The sequence below is a fragment of the Mesoplodon bidens genome (assembly GCF_964165515.1).
Source record: "Mesoplodon bidens genome assembly, chromosome: 16".
Lineage (NCBI taxonomy): Eukaryota > Metazoa > Chordata > Mammalia > Artiodactyla > Ziphiidae > Mesoplodon > Mesoplodon bidens.
In genome coordinates, this window is record NC_138173.1 from 50195586 (window position 1) to 50216032 (window position 20447).

At 38.3% G+C, this 20447-nt stretch overlaps 1 protein-coding gene across 3 annotated transcripts in view; it reads right to left on the reverse strand.

Annotated features, from left to right (window-relative positions):
• Window positions 1-20447, reverse strand: part of RSPO2 (R-spondin 2) — a gene marked incomplete at both ends in the record, with an annotated part of 157551 nt that overhangs the window by 45113 nt on the left and 91991 nt on the right. For 2 of the 3 annotated variants that reach the window (XM_081258539.1, XM_081258538.1), the window contains 2 exons: window positions 12215-12403; window positions 14443-14586. In XM_081258539.1, the coding sequence (XP_081114665.1) occupies window positions 12215-12403; window positions 14443-14586 (333 nt within the window). The remainder of the gene's footprint in view (window positions 1-12214; window positions 12404-14442; window positions 14587-20447) is intronic. The other variant, XM_081258540.1, reaches the window with a different exon arrangement.

Consider the following 20447-nt stretch of genomic DNA (forward strand, 5'->3'; position numbering starts at 1 on the left):
TACCATATTTAACTGTACATAATTTGTATACCAAAATGAATAACTGTAAACAAGTTAAAGGGAGGATTTGGGGTTTTTTATTGGTTCATCATAGAATCTTGCAGAGTCAACCATAAAAAGTAGATACATTGTTGAATCAGTCTGAGCTAAGTTTCATACCACTATTTGGAGGAAAACAATGCAAAAAAAAGGGCCAATCACTACAGAGAATATGTACACAAAAACATGAAAACCCTAGCTGCGGTACATCTGAAGGATTCCCAGAAATTACTACAGGTTGAACAATAAAGAGGCTGTATGGGAGAAAGCTCTAGGTTTGATGTCTAAGCAAGAAACAAGCTTTGCCTTTATCTTCTATCATTACCATGGGGAATTCACTCAGCCTCTCTGCACCTTAGCTTCTGACATGTAAAGGAAGGGATGTAAATGAATGCAACTTAAAGTTTTGTTTTAGAGAAAGACATGCTTCTTTTTCCCCAAAGGAAAACTCATACGGAAACCCCAAAACGGGGACTTCCCTGGTGGTCCAGTGGCTAAGACTCCATACTCCCAATGCAGGGGCTTGGGTTCGACCCCTGGTCAGGGAACTAGATCCCACATGCATGCCACAACTAAGAGCTAACATGATGCAACTAAGACCTGGCACAGCCTAAATAAATAAATAAATATTAAAAAGAAAAAGAAACCCCAAAACGTAAAAAAGAAGAAAAGAAAGCTACTCTCATTCACCCAGGGTGAGGGACCAGATCCTTACCTGCTGGGCCTCCTCCCCACAAGCCATGAAACAAGCCACACACCATGAAATCCTGAATAGAATTAGTTTGACCACTCTTGGATCTACATCTAGAGATTTCTTCCCTTTTATGGATCCTACCCTCTCCTCAAGATTAAATGACTGATACATATGGGTTTAAGAAATTGAATTCCCATAGCAAAAATGTCTTTAGGTACAGTGAAGCAACACACATTACTGTATCTGTTATACATCTGTAACCACATTCCTAACTTTAGGCTTATTACTCTCTTATGACGTAGGTAGCTAGTTCACTTGCTATAAGCTATGTGCCATATGCTAGACCCATGCTTCTTGAATAACTACATACCTGAACTTGAGGTTTGCAAATGAATCATCATAAATGAGGAGAAACTGTCTCCTCCCTGTGGCAATTCTTCAGTCAGTCTCAAATTTTTCTGGCACTGGTTAATCCATGAGGCTCAATTTAGTAACTATTAATTTTGAAGTATTTGCTGAGTTCACTTCTCTTTATTTCTACTCCTTTTGCCCTAATTTTCCCCCTTTTGCTTCCTGACACATACATTATATCAAGTAGATTCTCCATGTTTACATATATGGCAGCATATATACATCCCATTTTTTCACGTTTTTGCTCATTTGATCTTCTCCCTTTACCCTCTACTCATTTTCACTTAGTCAAATCCTCCCATGATTCCAGGTCTATACTCTGAATGCATCACCTCTTCAGCCACTATTAACCTTTTCTAGTCATACTGCAACCTTCATCCCACTCAATATTTGAGGCTTGCTCTCTCCTAGCCCCTACGCTAATCAGGACACTCAATGGCTGTCCAAGCCATTTCTAGAACTCACTGTTTCAATTTTACCACCTAGATTACACTGTAAATGAGTTGAAATGAGTTTAACTTTGAATACGTTGACACATCTGTTAGCTGGAATGCAAATTAACCTACACTCCCTCTGCCTACCAAAGGCTATTACAATCTTCTAGGTAAAGAGAATAAAAAGGCTTCAAGCCAAGTAGAGACAATAGAAATCAAAATGAATGAACAGTGGAGAAACAGGACTGGGTGAGCAGTTATTTTAAAAAGATAAAATAATAACAACCCACATTTTCTGATCCTTGATTCTGTGCAAGGCAAGGTATGAATGATGTTTCTTAATCCTCTTAGCAATCCTATGAAGTAGGCATCTGTTATTATCTTCCAAATATAGATACTGAAGCTTAGAGAGATTAAATAAACTTCTCAAGTTTGCATACTTTTTAGGTGGTTGAGCAAAGATCTGAGACCTAATTTGTCTGAATGCAAGGAAGAGATTCAAAGGTGGGGTTGAGGTCCTGGGTAACTGGGAGGCTAGTGATGCCTTTAGAAAGGATAGCCATCCCCAGAAAAATAAGATCTTGAAAGGATAGTAAGGTATGTTTCAGCTACGCTTGGTTTGACATGCTGGCAAGATCTCTAAGGAAGATGCCCATCAACAGCCAGAACTGTGGGACTGGGGCCCAAATGGAAGATGAGTCACATCTGAACGAGAGCATGAAGAGGTAAGAGTTAGCCATGGGAAGAATGGAAAATATAGCAGAATTCACAATGGAATTACAACAAAATGTAGCAGAATAATAAAAATTCACCTATTTGCATACATGCTCATTTACTCCTCACAATAATCCTGTGACATATTATTATCCCCATTTCATAAATGATTAAGCTTTGGGAAATTAAGTAACCTGACCAATGCCATTCAACCGATATGTGACCAAGACAAATATATACCAAATTTATAACTCTTTCCACTATTTTTTCATACTGTTTTTTCCAATATACACTCATTCACTGTCACTAAAGGGATAAAACAGAAGCTTGATGACTATTTGTCAGATAGCCAAGTGTGTCTTGGGGGCTTGGAGGGTTAAAGGATTAGGGGGAACAAATACATGAGATATTGTTTCCCACCACACACCACAAACACCACAAATTGATAACTATACCTGCACCCAAAATTTAACTCAGACTCCTTCTCAACCCAGTGTTCCAGGCAGCTGCTAGTAAACGACACGCTAGATAAAAACATCTTAGGTTATACAACCGACATTGGGTCTTGTAGGATCATTTTCATCCTTGACCTGAATAATATTTAATTTGTGTACTTTAAATTGTCAGAGTATTCCAAGCTGGCTGGTAAAGGAAACCCATTAAAAGGTTAACATCATAAGCTAGAAAATAGGGGATAATACATCCAAGGGTCTTGGTAATGGCAAATGGAAGCAGCAGTTAGAAAGCAAATATAGTTCAGTTAGGGTGAATGCAAAATGTGTCTAGATTTTTAAAAATAAACTGAACTAATACAAACTGGGGAATGGCTTGGCTTAGAAAGTTGGCGGAAAAAGATTTAAGTGTCACAGTGGACTGCAAGTCAAGGCAAAATCCTGCGCTCTTTAGAAAAGCAAGCATTACAGAAAAATGCATAAACATCAGAACCCAGAAGTATTCTCTGGTAATTCTCCCAAACTCAGGCTCTGCTTAACGCTCTGCTCCAAATCGGGGACATGCAAGTTACCTTCCTCCATACATCTTACCGACACACCCCTCAGTCACTTCCACCTTCAATCAGTGTTCCACTAAAATACTTCCATGCCCCACTGTGTTCAAGGTAAAATTCAAAATCCTGTCCTTTCCATAGAGGTGCTTCACGCACTCAGTTTTCAACTCACATTTTTGCTGTGAGCTGCTATGACTGCCATTCTCAAAGTCTGAGTTCCAGCCAGGCTCTTGGGCTTATCCTCCCTTGGACACAAGAGGTACTCTTTGGCATCTACATCTTTTCCCCAAAAGGTTCTGTCTCAAATCATCTCCCTTTTTTAACATGTTTTCCACCCACCTCTCCTAATATGTTTTGCTCTTCAGGAAGCATCCCCTAGCCACAACAGCTGAAACAGGATACTTCTCATATCATTTCATAGCCTAAAATGATACTTACATTTACAAATTCAATTTTGCTTCTTTTGTTATTTTGTAATGTGCATTTTCTTCATCCCTAACTAGACTATAAACTTTTGTTTCTATCACTCCCCACTGCCAATTTGCCCATTTCTTTAAAACCTGATTTAAATAATTGATTTGCTGAACCTGTAGATGTGGCCATGGAAAACTCATAGATTGCATTCGAAGCTCAGCTTCATCGCTTAATACCTGAATTATATTGGGGAAGTAGATTCGAAACAGGAATTAGAAGGCAGCTTGTAAAATATTTTAATAAAGTCAATTCAACTCAGTAAGCAATACTGAAATTGCAGTATTCATATAAATGTGTGTGCCATGTATATATGTGTGTATATGTATATATATGTAGGTATACATCCATAAATGCATACATGTATGTGTGCATGTGTATCTATTCATGTTTGTGTACATGTATGTGTATATATGTGCTGCGTGTGAAATCGCATGGTGATTTTCTCTTCAAAAGCTGTTATTAAATTGATACTGTATTTTATAAGTAATCATTCATTTTAAATTAAGGTAGAATCATATCCATGTTTTCCCTTTGCCTGGTAGGAAACCCAAGGCCAAATTTTTGGCCCAATTATTTCAACCAACACATACTCATATGGTCTATTTTCCTTGTCAATCCTGAGCTCCTATTCTAAATTTTTCCTAGTTCTGATCTTTTAAAATTTGTTTTGCTTTGTTTTGTTTTAGCATGTTATCAAATACTTTTTACATTAACTTATCATTAAATCATTTGAGTAATGGGCAGTCTATAAGGGTATAATACCAATTATTAAATGTCTCTTGACTATGCAAGTTCAAGTATTTTACTCCTCGTTTCCAAAGTCCTCAAATACAAGAAAATAATGCTGACACAGAGAATATTAGGCCCAAGTATTATATAAAGAGTCAACTGTAAAGCAAAATCTACTGCCCTTACATTTTTAGTTTAAATTGTAATAAAGTTTGCTACCTGAACCTTTTGCCCCTCTGTGCTGCACAAAGTAATTTTGTCGTCTTAACCACTTCTGTATGATGACAACATGAATCGCTCTGGGATTTGAGTAGAACTCTGTCATTATTTCCATGAAAATGTTTTCTTTCTGCCTCCTAATCCTGGAGGATATCCACAAGTCCAACTCTAGGTCAATCCAGTAGCTGGAGAAGTATTTACAGGAAATCTCAATGAGCAAACAGCCTGCGCTCTTTTTATCAACACCATTTATAGATCCCAGAGAGGTGGGAGGTGTCTGATGAGGAAAATAAGTTGTTCCAAGAAATCATTAGGGGTTTATACTTGAGACTGTCTTATCTCATAAGGAAAAAAAAAAGTCCCCTGTAAGAGGAGGAAAAAAAAAAATCTACCACTGACACCATGTGTGTCCTATTAAAGTTGTTTTTATTTTAGAGTGTTGTAAAAATTGTTTTATATATTTTATATTAAGATCAGAGTAGCTTACTGCTGGGTAGAATTCATAAAAGAAAGGCTCCTTAGGAATTTTCCTGACCTTGCCTGGTTACACATAGACTGTCAGGCCTTCAGTGGCATATGTAGTTGAGAAATCCTTTTTACAAGTACCCATAAAAGAGACTAGTACATGTTGCTCCAGACTACAATTAAGTGGGGCTAAGTAGAGATTCCAGATGGGAAGCTGTAGAGACTGGCACAGAGGTGTGGGTTCGCTCACTCACTCCCTGGTCCCTCCGACAAGCAAGCCTGGCACCAGGACAGGATCAAAATGCAACTGGGAGAAGAGGTTGTCTTATATGCCCTCCGTCAGCCTCCATGTGATGGGTGCTTGGCACACCCTTGGATTTCTATGTCTAAGTCCAAGATTGCACCTCATCTTGCCCTCTCTAGACTTTCCATGAACTCCCATGCACAGCACATCAGGGCCCACTTTTCTGCTCCTCCATTTCCTCAGACCCTTACCCTCTGAAATGTGAGAATCAGAAAATCTGAAAGAAATCATTGCTAAAAACAAACAAACACAAAAACAAAAAATACCACCACCACCAGGTGCCCATAGTTATCCCCTACCCACTTTCCCAGAAATAAGTAAAAAAATTTAAAAAGTAGTTGGGGGCGGGGCCGCAAGGGAGGGGATACATCCCAAGGCACTGCCTAAAGGCTCATTGTTAAGACAGATGAGGCAGGAATTTCAGATACTTTAGCTACTGAGAGAAATGTTTGGGAGCAGGTGGATCTTTGTTAAACCTCAGTTTTATATGATAATCATACATTTACATTTAAGATGTGGCTGCTTATGAATGACTGTCCCAGTTTATAATCACTATAAAATAAACATTACCATTTGCTGCCGTGTGTCCAGAGTACCTGGGAAATAGTACAATTTGCTTAATTCATAGTGACTAACGCAAATCACTGATTTGAAAGGAAACAAAATATTTAGCATAGCAAAGAGGGAACAAAAATTCCCTTTTTAGATGCTCTCTTATTCATATAAAAATTTCAATATCTACATTCCTGACAACTCTGAAAGTTTCAAAAGAAAAGAGGTTTTTCTCTTATCCTCTCTCTTCCAAACTACTCTTGAGGTTGGCATGTATAAAACAGACCACATAAATTGCAACTCAAATGTAAACAAAATGTAGAGAAATAAAGAACATATGTCTAAAGCATATTTTCTTGACCCTATCCTACTGAAAATGTGCTTATTTCCTGCTCTTGGTTTAATCCATCACAATCTACAACCATCTTTAGTTATAGTATCTAATACCTAATCCACATGTTGCTGTCAGTTTATATACAGAAAACAAAAATTGGAGAGGTCTTATTACTATTGCCTTTTGAAAAGTAGATGCTTGCAGAGATTCTGGTTCTAAGTTGCTAAATAGTATTTTCTTTTGTATCCGACCAAGTTAAAAGCCACTTAAAAAAAAAAAAAGTAGATGCTGGTCAAGTAATGTCACATAAGAGGAGTGAGTTGTTTTCAAATTGAAATCGTAGGTAGGGGCAGTTTTTATATTTAAATTGTAGCACAATCCTGAGAAAATACTACGAAAATACAACGAGAGGGCTTCCCTGGTGGCGCAGTGGTTGGGAGTCCGCCTGCCGATGCAGGGGACACGGGTTCGTGCCCCGGTCCGGGAGGATCCCACATGCCACGGAGCGGCTGGGCCCGTGAACCATGGCCGCTGAGCCTGCGCGTCCGGAGCCTGTGCTCCTCAACGGGAGAGGCCACAGCAGTGAGAGGCCCGCGTACCGCAAAAAAAAAAAAAAAAAATACAAGGGCTTAAAGAATTGCACCATATTATTACTAACACCTGCAGTATTGTGAGCTGAGGCAGCCACGAGCAAAAGAGACAGAAAGCTATCTGACCATCTGTCAAAGCATCACCTAAAGTACTTTAGCAGTCTGATTGCTTAGATGGGTCAGAAAGAGAAAGGGCATTCCAGACACGGAGCTACTAAATGTGAGGGAGGGGCTCAGAGCCCCAAGGCTCCTGGGCAGCCAGAGAGCAAGAGGGCAGAGAGGAGTGCTGGGTGTGGCTCCACCAAGACAGCCTCAGGGGCAGGGCCACTATGAAAGACTGTGGATGGAAAGAATAATCTTGAAATCACATTTTTTTTCCCACAACAAATTGAGGACCAAAGATACTAAAATTACAGAAGAAGATGGCCTTAGTAGGAATGGCTGAAGCAAAGCAAAGCCAGTGGGCTCAACACTTCGGCATTTATGAAATGACCTTTGGGGTATGTTTCACGAGCTATTTCAAGTGGGAGGACATTGGGAGGGGGTGGTGATTGCAGAGTGTCATGTTTTTAAAAAATATTTGTAAAACAAAGTAAAATGATGCATTGGGGTGCAGGGAGAGACCGTTTAAAGTCAGCTACTTCGATGTTGGACAACCATAGCTTTTATCTTTGAATTTTATGATAAGGAACAAGGAAAAGGTACAGGAAAACTTGAGTTTCCTGGGCAAGATATTGGTCCTACTCTTGGCTTTACCATTAATAACTTGCTACATCTCCATGGACCAGGCAGAGCCTCCTGGATCTCAGCTCCTTCCTCTTCCCTAGTATGTAATGGAAGATCAATGATGTTCATAAAACATAGCCATTGAGTCAAGAGCTAAAAAATCTTTCCCTTAGGTCTTCAAAAGATCTCCTTCATTCAGATCTCTGATCAAACATCACTCCCTCAATTTCCCTGAACACCCTACATAATACACTCCCAATCCAATCTTTCACTAGCTCCTTACCCTGCTTTATTCTTCTTCACATAGCTCCCATCTCCACATGAAATTATGCACTCATCCACTTTTTTATTGCCATGATCCCACTAGAAAAAACACTGTAAGAACTTTGAGCAATATCATGCCTAGACCAATGATTGGTACACAGCATTGCTCAATAAACACCTGATGAATAAATTAAAATTAGTTATCATGGGACTTTACATATGGGACAGAATATTTCAGGTTGAGGTGGTGTTGGCCAATCCTGTGAAAGACTACTGTCACCTCCAAATGACATTCCCACCAACCCCCGCTCCCTGTACGTGAACGTTTTCCAACTTTGTACCTCAGCAACCATGATTCTGTTCTTCCATTTGTCATTTAAATTTCATCATAGCATGTTTATATTTTTCTATTAATATATTGTCTAATGTACAACATAGTCCAGACTTGAAAGTTCTTCCATTTAAAACTGCAAGTTAGGGAATTCCCTGGTAGTCCAGCGGTAGGGACTCTGCACTTTCACTGCTGAAAGGGTGCAGGTTCAATCCCTGGTCTCGGAACTAAGATCCTGCAAGCCGCGTGGTGTGGCCGAAAAAAAAAAATTTTTTTTAAGTAATAATAGGGCTTCCCTGGTGGCGCAGTGGTTGGGAGTCCGCCTGCCGATGCAGGGGACACAGGTTCGTGCCCCAGTCCGCGAAGATCCCACATGCCGCGGAGCAGCTGGGCCTGTGAGCCATGGCCGCTGAGCCTGCGTGTCTGGAGCCTGTGCTCCACAACGGGAGATTCCACAACAGTGAGAGGCCCGCGTACCACCAAAAAAAAAAAAAAAAAAAAAGTAATAATAAAGCTGCAGGTTATATATTAATAGAATAACTTGGTCCCAACAGGATGAATTCTATTAGTGTGCTCAGGGTGGGAGGGAGGGAGTGAAGACAGTTACATCTGCTGTGAGTACAGTCTTCATTTTTAGTAGTCTGTTCTTTTTTCCCTTGTTTCCTACACTCATTGTTCAATTGTTTTTCCTCTAACTCATTGTCAGTCTTTCCCATTGTCTTTTACCATCCCCTCCTCTTTCTTTCTCCATCCTCCTGCTATCTTGGCAGCTAAAGCATAGGTCATATGCAGACTTTACAAGAGTCTTGCTCAGTCTTTGAGGGTTCACTATCTGTGAAAAGGAAGGAGGAGGAAGCAAGAGGATGAAAGCTGCCAGATGTAAAAGGCTTGGCAAATGCACAGTACAGCTACTGGAAAAGTGGTCAGTTCTTGGTCGTAAAACAATGCTCTTGGGCTTACAGTTCTCTTCCTCACCCTTCACATAACAACCACAAAACCTACCCATATCTTTTGGCAATTAGTCGTAGAGTCATTGGATTTTAGGACTGGACTGGATCTTAGAGATTGCCTACCTCAATACCCTCAATTTAAAATGAGGAAATAGAGGCCAAGAGAGGTTAAGTGACTTGCCAAGGGTCATAGAATTAATGAGTTGACATGGTGCAGAGACCCAGATCTCCTGATCACCAGACCGGAATCCTGAAGAGTGAGAGTCAGAAAAGCCCAAGGTACTCCACAGATTATATCATCAGAAATGAAAGAAAAGATAACTAATCAAGAAAAGTTTGGAAATGAACAGTAACTTCAAGTCATACATCAATCCATGACTTAAGACATTTCCAAATATTTTTTCACTGTTTAAAAGCAAATAAGCATACAATAATTAAGGAAAAATAGGCAAAAGCATTACGCTGTTGTTTTAAAATCTTACAGCCATTTATTGTCTCATTTCTAATAGTTTTCAGTGTAATATCTTATATACTTAGGACTACTCCATTTCGCTGACCTCTAACTTATGGCTTCCAGTAATGAAAAGCAGCTGATTTTAATGTGCCCATGCTCCAGTGTGAAGGAGGCTAAGGCTGCGTTTGTGTGCAATCAGGTTAAGATTGGCTCCAACAGGAGAAAAATCCATACATATGTTGAAAAGATCTGAAAAATGCCTGTATTCCCAACCTGATTACGACTTACATTTTTGCATGGTTTGTCAAAGCAGATCACCGAAATCAAGTCAAGATGTAAAATGGGATAAAGTGGTTTTCTTCTCTATTCTTCCATTAATCCCCATGACCTATTGAAGAAAGGAACTTTTTCCTCTCTCACCTGAGGCAAGGTGGGATACTCCACTGGAAGTTATGCCAATTTTTGTCAATTGGTGCTCAATTTCCAAAATTAACTTTCTAGTTTTCATTTCCTACATTTGTAAATAGAAGTTATTTTATTGCAGAGTCATTTTCCATTTCTATCAACAATCCTATGTTAGTTCCCTTTTTTAAAACATAAAACAAATTCCAATATAACTTTTTAAACCTACTAACTTTAAAGTTTACTTAAAAATTGAATTTATTAAACTGAATATGTAGATACAGGGATTAGAGCAATAGCTGGTCTCTCCTAATGTCTATCCTAATAAATAATACTTGGTAAAACCTAAATGTAAATTAAATAAGAGTTCATTGCTGGTTCACTTGTCAAAAAGAGAATATTAACAGATGATACATAAACATTTGTTTTGACATAATTTTAATTGCTGACAGTGTCAGGTTATTATCTATTAAGACAATGCACTGTTGCTTGAAGCATAAAAAATAAAAATGCAATAAACATTACAGGTTAAAAATTTAGCTGTTACCTACAAAATTCTCAAACAAGACTGGGGCTAAGTCAAAATAGTTTCAGAGGGGAGGGGAACGTGCTGGCTCTTGTTACACATAAGCATGTTTGTTATAGGAGCATTTTCAGGTTAATTTTTGCTATTAACGTAAACCACAATTGGGGGACCACGTTGCTGGAAGAGGAATGGGGGGGTAGTTATATAAACAATATACAACAAAGAAAGTCTTTATTTCCAATACCTGAATACATCAGGTTTGTTTTTAGGTACAAGGTTGCAGGTTAAATGCTCTCAGCTATCCAAGAAGTGGCTTATTAGTTTTGTAAGAAAATATTTTCTTATATTTTGACTGAAAAATACCCAGTTTAACTGAACAAAACCATCCTTGTTAGTGAAAAGCAGACCCAAAAAAACTTTGTTTCAAAGACTCAGCAAAGAAAAGCAAAACTAATTCAAGAGGAAAAGCTGCCTTCCTAATAGTAGCTTCTGAATCTGGATCTAATAGTTCTCAAAGGCCGACTGGAGTCTTCAAGTCTTAAGTTTTGTCTTCTTCCATGGATCATAGACATTCTCTATGAGGCAGCATAATATGGATATAAATCCATTCTAAGCAGATATATGTTCCCTCTCTGGGCTATAGCCACGAAGCTGAAAAGCTATGCCCCAACAGCAAGATCGAAAGCAAACAAAAGTTCTGACTGTTTCATGGGGCAATTTTCTAAACACAACTTTCTTTTTTGCTTTCCTACTTTGTGCACTAGAAAAATCCTAACTTCATCTTTGGCAATGCGGCATCCGCTAGTGATAAAATAAATAGTAACAAGAGATTATGCTTTCAGAAGCACAGCATCAGCGCTAAGAACTGCATTTCAACATACTGACTCGGCTCCAGCCAGCACCTGAGCTATGTACACTTCTCCTAATTTGTAAGTGGGCCTAATCCTGTTATTACAGAATAATTACTACAAATCAGCACAATTACTACAAAGACACAAATAAACATACACATACCAGTAGCTGTTTTCCACAAATTATTATCAAAACAAAGAGAACTGGCTAATTGTGGTAACATTAAGACAATGTTTATTCCTCTCAGTGTTTGGGCAAGTTTATTTTAAGTTGTCATCTTCAACTAGTAATGATACAGATGATTTTACAGATTCCATAAACCTTTCTAATCTAAACTGTTCTCAACTGAAAGTTGGCTACTTCTCTTAGAGCAAAGGCCTGATTTCATAAGAACTGGCTTTTATGGTACATTAGCAAAAAATAAAGAAAAGTAAAAAACCAGCACACACACACACACACACACACACACACACACCCCTTTAGAAATCTCATTTTAAAAGCTCATTTGTAATGTAGTCTTCTAAATTATTTTCAAGGTACCATGAAATTAAATATTCATTCTTAAATATTTACATTCTTCACAATTTAAGCATTCGTCTCTAAGGAAGTATAATGTGGAATATTCTCACCAATGTTATTATCAGGTTTCCCTCATGGATAAATACTTTTTTGGGAGCGAGAGTGATTAGACAGGAGGAGAATTCAGAAAGCACACAGCCCACAATAGGGATTATCTGAACTCACCTCCTGGACAGTGCCTCACGGCCATCTTACATCTCCTGGATTCAGCGATCGTTGGACATGGTATCGTGTCTTTTGCTGGCTTTTTAACAATTTGCCGTGTTCTGGTTTCCAGACCCCACTTAAATCCACATGTGCGATTATTTCTGCTACAAGGTCCCCATTCACTCCAATGGCCAACCTCACATCCTTCTAATAGAGAGAAAACAAACACAGATGACAATTTGGTATACATTTCTCCACCATCACCAAATTTACATAGCAGTGTTTCTCTAACTCCCCCACCTTCAGATACCAAAAATGAAGTTGTACAGCCCACAAGACCTGTATACACCTTTCAGGAACTTTAACTCTTTGAATTATGGAGTTATAGATAAAAGTAAATAACTGCCACATAAGTACTTTAAAAATTACTACTATTTGTCTTAGTTCATTTTTTGAAGGGATGCTACTGGTCCATTCTAAAGACATTGAAATATATAACCTTTAAAACTTTCAACAGCTAAAACCTACAGTAAAAGATACTCTTTTCATACCATGACAGGACACAAAATTTTACAGGTTAATTCTGCATGCCCCACCCTGAAATTCACAAGTGTGTTAGTTTTATTTTGGAAGTAAGTATATGATGATAGGGAGTGTTTTGCATTTTCTGATTGTCTCAATTCTTTTAAAAGGTGTCTTACACCATAGTATATATTTCTTACTCCCTAAATTGATACTGCACATTACCATAGTTTGAAAAGTAAACAAATATGGTCAGATATTTGAAAATGTATGTTTTGCCTAGATACGTAAGCTTTCAGCATCCCCTTTTGTAAGTTCATATAGTGGAAGAGTATGTTACTCTCCAATACCCTGTGATGAGAGGAATGGGAGGAGATAAAAGCATAAAAATATGCAAAGTTAAACCTCCTCATCAAATTCACCATTAAAAACCCCATCACACTAGCAGATGAGGACTCAGGCCTAGAGTCCACACACCATTAGTATTTCCACATTCCAGATCTCAGCAGGCATCATAGGAACTCTTAGATTTTTCAAAGCTATTTAAGATTTTTATTTAGGGGAATGCATAGGAATCTATGGTTAATTTGTTAATAGTTAAGGGTTTCATAAGCATTTCCACTGAACATTTGTAATAGGTGTGGGTCTTGCCTCTCAAAAGCGAATTCAACGTTTTGAATATGCTCTTCTAGTGACCTTCTTATTTTTCAGTAAGGTGTTGCCTGTATGCATGTATTAACTCACACATATATAGGAATATATGCACACATTTCTTCAAAAACCTCTCATTTAAATGTGTTCTCTGCAAGCTCCCAAATACATAATTACAGACTACTTCAAAATTTCTACAGGGAAAATGTTCTCAATTTAAGTCTCCATTTTAAAGAGATGGAAAGCCTCATTTAGAATACATTGCTCTGTTGTACACCATATCAGATGTATAACATGTCAAATAAAATTCAGGCATGGCAGAGGTGGGAGTGGTGAAGATGCCATCACACCTAAGATTAGATTGAGGCATTTATCAAAACATAAGTACTGACAGATCTTTACCTTTTAATCAGTGGTATAAAATTACCGAAGTTTTTTTAAACACTCAAAAAATATAAAATTTATAAAATGTGTATTCCTAATTATTACTCACAAACAGCATATATATGTATATTAAATTGTACGTTCTACATATCTAACTTTAGTAAAAGTAAAATTGTTTTAATGCACTTTGCAACATTCAGTCAATCATCAACAAAATACATTTGGCACAAAAAATCTCTTCCCAATTGAATTTTTTTTATACAAATGGCTAAGCAAGAAGCTCCATAATTAATACACATAACAATAGTGATAGACTAGCTAGCCACATGGGACTGCTTGAAAATCTTGTTTTTCTTCTAAACAAAATGTTTTTCTCTAACGGTTACTAATAAATTTATTAAGATAATTAAGAAATGGATGTATTACATAGATAATAAAAACATTATTCTCAGCATTTAAGTGGTTTAACTTAGATATAAAACTAACAAATTTTGAAGCAAAATGTAATACATGATACTGCCCAACAGCATAAAGTCAGCAAAGAACTTAAATAATTTTCAGTTCTAATAAATAACAAGAGAACCGATTACTTTCTAGGATGAATACATCCAGCATGCATTTTTTTTCCCCCAAGAAACGGGTGTTAAAATAAAAGTTGAAGTTTGAAAGTTACATGGAAAACTACTCACCCACACATTCCATGGTTTCATCTAATGGTGCAAAACCATCTGGACATTCCTCAAAGCAGCGGCCTCTATGCAAATAAAAGCCTACTTTGCACTTGGTACAAAAGTCTTTGCTAAAGCAAGAATCACAGTTTTCTATTCTGCATCCTAAAAACAATTTTAAAGAGAAAGAGAAAATTTCAGTCAAAAATTTACTGGTTTTGCAAATAAAACTTTCACAGACTCACCGGTTAGCTCAATTGGAATTCTAGTGGTCAGAGAAATATGTGTTCAACTCATTTGTTTCCTCATGCCATCTCCCTCTAAATCACTCCTACCTCTTCCAACAGCTCACCACATCAGTAGGCTAAGACAAAATTCCAGCCCGGGGCCCTAGGCAGCATGAGACCCTTCAGAAATTTTTGCAACTCCAAATGGGATTAAAATGAAGGATTAAAAAGAAAAACACTCCCCCTACAAATTACATTGCTGGTGGGATTGAAATCTGTCCTGCTCTTCCAAAGACCTACTATGAAAAACACAATGGGAATACTCTAATCAGTATCTTCTGTTCCAAGACAGTAAGTTAAAATTCTGTTTAATGCATTTACTTTCATCAGAGGGTGTCTTAACTAGGAGACGTACTTTAAGTCATTTTTTGGAAAACCCATAATACGTTTCCATTTAGTCTTCACAACAATCCATCAGCATGAGCAGTGGTACCCCTATTTTACAAATAAGGAACCTGAGACTAAGTCACAAAGCTGGTAATGGCTGAGCTGGTTCTGAAAGCCCCCAAACGGACTGCCTTCTAAATCTGTTCTCTTTTCTCTATAACACACTAACTGAATTTCGTTGGAAACAGTTGGTGAAAGAGAAATGCTTTCAGTTCTGCTGGGTGTGGTTTTGAATCCCAGCTCTGTCCTTACCAGCTGTGTGACTCTGAACGGCTACATGCCTCTCTGAGCCTCTATTTCCTTCTGTATAAAACAGGGATGTCACTGACTTTACAAGGTTATTGTGAGGATCTACAATAATATATGTAAATCGACTAGCTCATAATCGGTAGTCTGCAGATACAAGCACCAGTGAATTAGAAACAGAAACATGTATTTTTCCACTAGACCATTCACATTACAAGGTGTAAAAAGAAGCAATAATTTACAGGCTTGTATTCTAGGTCAGAGTCCCCTGTATTCGAGGAACAGCTGGGCCAGAGGTAATTGGTTTGTAGGGGTGAAAATAAATAAACTCTAAACTACTCTTCAAGGAGAAGAAAGGAAAAGTCAGAGAATTGGCTAATTGAAAGGAGAGGTTTTCAACAGATTACAGTACATTATTACTTGTAACAGATTTAATTGATGGCAATTAACAGCACATAAAGCTCTATGAAAACTCCCTGGCAACACTTTTATTCTTTTAACAAGCCTCTGAGTGGCAGTACTATATTTGGTGATTTAACGATTCAGAAAAGCTTTAAAAACTAGTTTCCACAACCGAAGATATAATTGAATAAAAAATATAACCAAAACATGAAATCATTGAATATAAAAATTTTGAAAATTGAGAAGATAAAGCCTGAATACAAACACTAAAAAAGTTTGTTAAAATAGATTACATTATAAATAATGACAGTTTCTAGACTTATAAAAAGAAAACAGCATTCTTCACATTTCAATTTTGAGTCTAAACATGGCTGCATGTATTAAGTGACCACCACGAAGCAGCTAATTCAACTTCTAAAATGTTACCCAAATTTACAATTGGAAAACCAACTCTGTGTGGGTGAAAGTCCATAGTCAAATTACACTATTGCTCTTTCAGGGGAGGATGGTGGACACAGAAGAATGGTTTATCACCCTATAAAATGTTCATTTGCAGCCTTAAATGCTGTAACCTATATTTTTATAAAATGGTGGTCTATTGCTGGTCAGTAGCTTCTTAATCATGGTCAAAATACATGACCATCATGTCCACAAATTGTTGGTTTTCTTGCTACATTTTTCTAAAAAGCAAGCAGCCCTTCCTGTTAGCAGAATTATTTTCCAAGAAATAATGATAAACATTCCAAAGGATAAAACAGAGCTAAAGGGTGAAGAGAACAAAGCATTTATATATGTATTTTTAAAAAGGACTATACATTTCATAAGTCAATTGTTATGTATAAGATCTGATTTTTTTTTTTTTTAACATGGCCTGCACCTACGAGTTTTAGGCCAAAAAGTTATAGCAATAAGCATTTGGAAATAATTTTACAAGGTCCTTTCCTGATCTTTATTGTTACTTGTAGCTCCCTTTCCTCATTTCATTCCATGCTCCTAATACCAGTTCACAGAATGTGGAATTTCTGAAATACCTATCATTCTCTCTAAAGTCCCTTAGGACTTCTTCAGGCATAAATCTGGCTAGAAGAAAGCTTAATTATTTGTCCTCAAATTTCAGTACAATAAAAATCTGATGAATTCAAATTATAAAATACTACAACCATGAAAAAGCACAAGGTGAATTATAAGCAATGACTGAGAATAAGCTCTGAGCCCCATCATTAAATGAAAAAAGGCAAGTTGCAGGATATACAGAGTATGATGCAATAAAACCACATATACACATGTATGTGTACATATATGAAGTAGCTTGAGAAGTTAATTTGGGAAGGGGACATAGCAGAATTTTGAAATGTTAAAAATTATATTTCTGAGTCATATGAGTCTTTTTAATTGTAATGTATCTGTGTATTAAAAGAAAAGAGAAAAAGATATTTCAATATACATTTGTGACCTACTTAAATATACAGAAAATGCCACTGTATTTACATTCTAAAAGAAATTCTTTTGATTTTTAAACAGGCAAGAATGAATAAAGGAATGTTATCCCATCCCAATTTTTTTTCATATTTGGGGGCATGAGGTTATACCCCTTCTATGATAATGCTGAACCTGCCTTAGCCTTCAAAATAATCATTTGACCATCTCTTGCCAGGGTCCTTTGCTTTCATATGTTCAATGGTGCTTTCCAAATCATTAGGAAAAAAGTTAAACATTTTTTTATTCACTGAAGCATTTAAATAAAAGCTTTGATTGGTGCAAAGCTGTAACAACGTCAGAAGCTCCACTGATCTTCCTGGTCTCGGTCACTCTTCGCCACAACGTAAAACCAAAGCAGGCCGCCCACATACTTAGCAGCCTGAACTGACACAATGCGTTCATTCACAAACATCTTTGAGCCGAAAGCTTTTTTTTTTTTTTTTTTGCAGCACACGGGCCTCTCACTGTTGTGGCCCCTCCCGTTGTGGAGCACAGGCTCCGGACGCGCAGGCCCAGCGGCCATGGCTCACGGGCCCAGCCGCTCCACAGCATGTGGGATCTTCCCAGACCGGGGAACGAACCCGTGTCCCCTGCACCAGCAGGCGGACTCCCAACCACTGCGCCACCAGGAAAGCCCCGAAAGCTTTTTAAAGCTAACAGCGGCATAAAACCAACTACACTGCCAGTCTGCTTCTTTTCAGGGATTCACATCAATTCTACTAACTCATTTTTTCATACAAAAGTAAAACAGGGCTTCCCTGGTGGCGCCGTGGTTGAGAGTCCGCCTGCTGATGCAGGGGACATGGGTTCGTGCCCCGGTCCGGGAAGATCCCACATGCCGCGGAGCGGCTGGGCCTGTGAGCCATGGCCACTGAGCCTGCGCGTCCGGAGCCTGTGATCCACAACGGGAGAGGCCACAACAGTTAGAGAGGCCCGTGTACCGCAAAAAAAAAAAAGTAAAACATTCTCATTACGAATAAAAATTCAAAACAGTACAGAAGGTTTAAAGAAAAAGATAGAAAGTCTTCCTTACCTGATGACACATCGGGTCTACTCCCCAGAAATAACCACTGAATTAACACTTCAGGAAAATCCTTATGTCCATTTTATAAATAAATGAGTTTTAAAACACCAATGGGATCATTCAACAGACTGAAAAACTTTGCAAAACTTTATACTGACTAAGAAAACGGGTATATCAAACTTTACTAAACACGGGTCTTGTCTCTAAAAACCTGGGCTTTAAGTCCTTGTTCAGAAAATACAAAACCCTGTTTTATCCAATTTACATGCTTCTAAATTATAGTGCCTCCTCAAAACTGTAATCCACCAAGTGAGGGCTGCCAGTATCGGTTTAAGTAAAATTACTGTCCAAGTAAAACTGTGTCCAAATGCAATCTGATGGGGCTGTCATTTGGCAAGGGAGGCTTGCTCTGGCCAAAAACAGAAAAATAGCCTGGGTACCCTTTCCGTCCTTCCACAGTAGCCATACCAGCTCCATTATAACATTTCTCAAATTATACTCTAGTTCAGTTCAATAGCTCATTCCAAACATTCTCCAAAAATTGAGTATGTGCCAGGTTTTGTGCCGTTTGATGAGAACATAAAATTGTAACACCCATTCCCTGTCCTGGAGGTGGAAAAGCCAAAGGGAGGGGGCCATGTGGCACTTTCAGGGCATCGCAACATAGTATAGGAGATATCAGAAGCATGTGCTGGGTACATTAGAGGCAGAGAAGATCCATTTCTGTTCTGCCATTACAAACCTTTTTTTTTTTTTTTTTCAAGCTCTGAATTCCTTGTTTCTAACACAGTGTCGGACACATGGTCGAGTTTTAGTGCTCGCCAAGTGAATGTCATTTAAAAACTCAATTCCTTTATATTTAAAAGCTCATTTGAATGCTTAATATGAGATTGCTTCATATGCACTCTAAATATCTTTAATATAAAAAAGAAAATCTATGGTTGCTGGTAAAGGACTGCAAATCTTATTGGAGGAACAAATAGTCCAACACCTGAAAACAATTATAATGGAGAACGCAAATATTGACGTGTGGCAGGTGATGTGTGCTATGGAATTTGGAACCTCTGCTGAGCGGGTTTGAGAGAGACAGAGGGGAGAGCAGGGTCCTGGGAGGGCGACTCCTCCACCGTAACACGACGGCGACGGTTCCCATGGTGCATGACACCCGATGAAGAGGGGCCGGAATGAACTGGAGGGTAGATGGATGACGGGGCTACTCGGCTTTAGATGGCTGTGGGTGGAGAATTTCACCTCTTGTTTTATTTAGTTTCAAAAAAGGAGGTAAAATTATAAATTATTTGTGGCTTTAAGTATTTAAGTAACAATTAAAATGAACAAAAATGAAGTTAAGTTCAAATTAGGGCTTGGTCTAACTAGCAGTAAGAGGTCCCCATAGATTACACATGAGAATAATGTGACCAAAATGGTATCTGGTTTGTTCCCTCATTTTGACAAGATAACAGCGCCTCGGGGCCAGGTGCCACGATAATAGCTAGAGGGACAGATGAAAAAGCAAAGTTCCTGCACTTCAGGATATTCTGTCTACTAATAGGAAAGGTACCCAGGCAGGCAACAAGGTAATAATGTAACTATGCTGAAGTCTATACAGTGAACTGGGGAGAGGGTATCTCCAGGAAATTAAGCTACCTGAAAGCAGGAATAGAGTGGAGGTAAGGAAAACCAGTGAAAGCCTCATGCTCTAAGAGCTAAGAGTCATGGGAAAAGGAGTTACAGTGAATCAACAGAACCAACAAACTGGGTGGAGGAGAAGATGGGCCGAGAGAAGAGAAAGATCCACAGTTATCCCCCTCCCCTGCCTCTTCCTTTGGTGCCGCAGCTCTCAGGCAGGGCCTTGACACACCGAGAGTTTTATTTATCTCCCCAGCAAAACCTAGATGACAAAAACCACCTCTTATTTGAATATCTGAGAGTGGCTAATAATAGAAACAAAAAAATGAAAACCTTAAATGAAAAACAGAGGAAAATCAACCTCTGTTCAACCCAACTGTGAACACGTAATTCTATAGGTTACAATCAATTATTAGAGAAAGGAAAGAATCAGTGAGGTAGAGAGGACCTCAGACACACACTGAGGAATCTGTTATTTCTTGGGCACCAGGGCTGTGGGCTGCAGGCTCCTCAGCACACCGTGAATATCTGACCGCTTCTTGTTCTCTAATTGCCCTTTAGTGTCAGCCTCC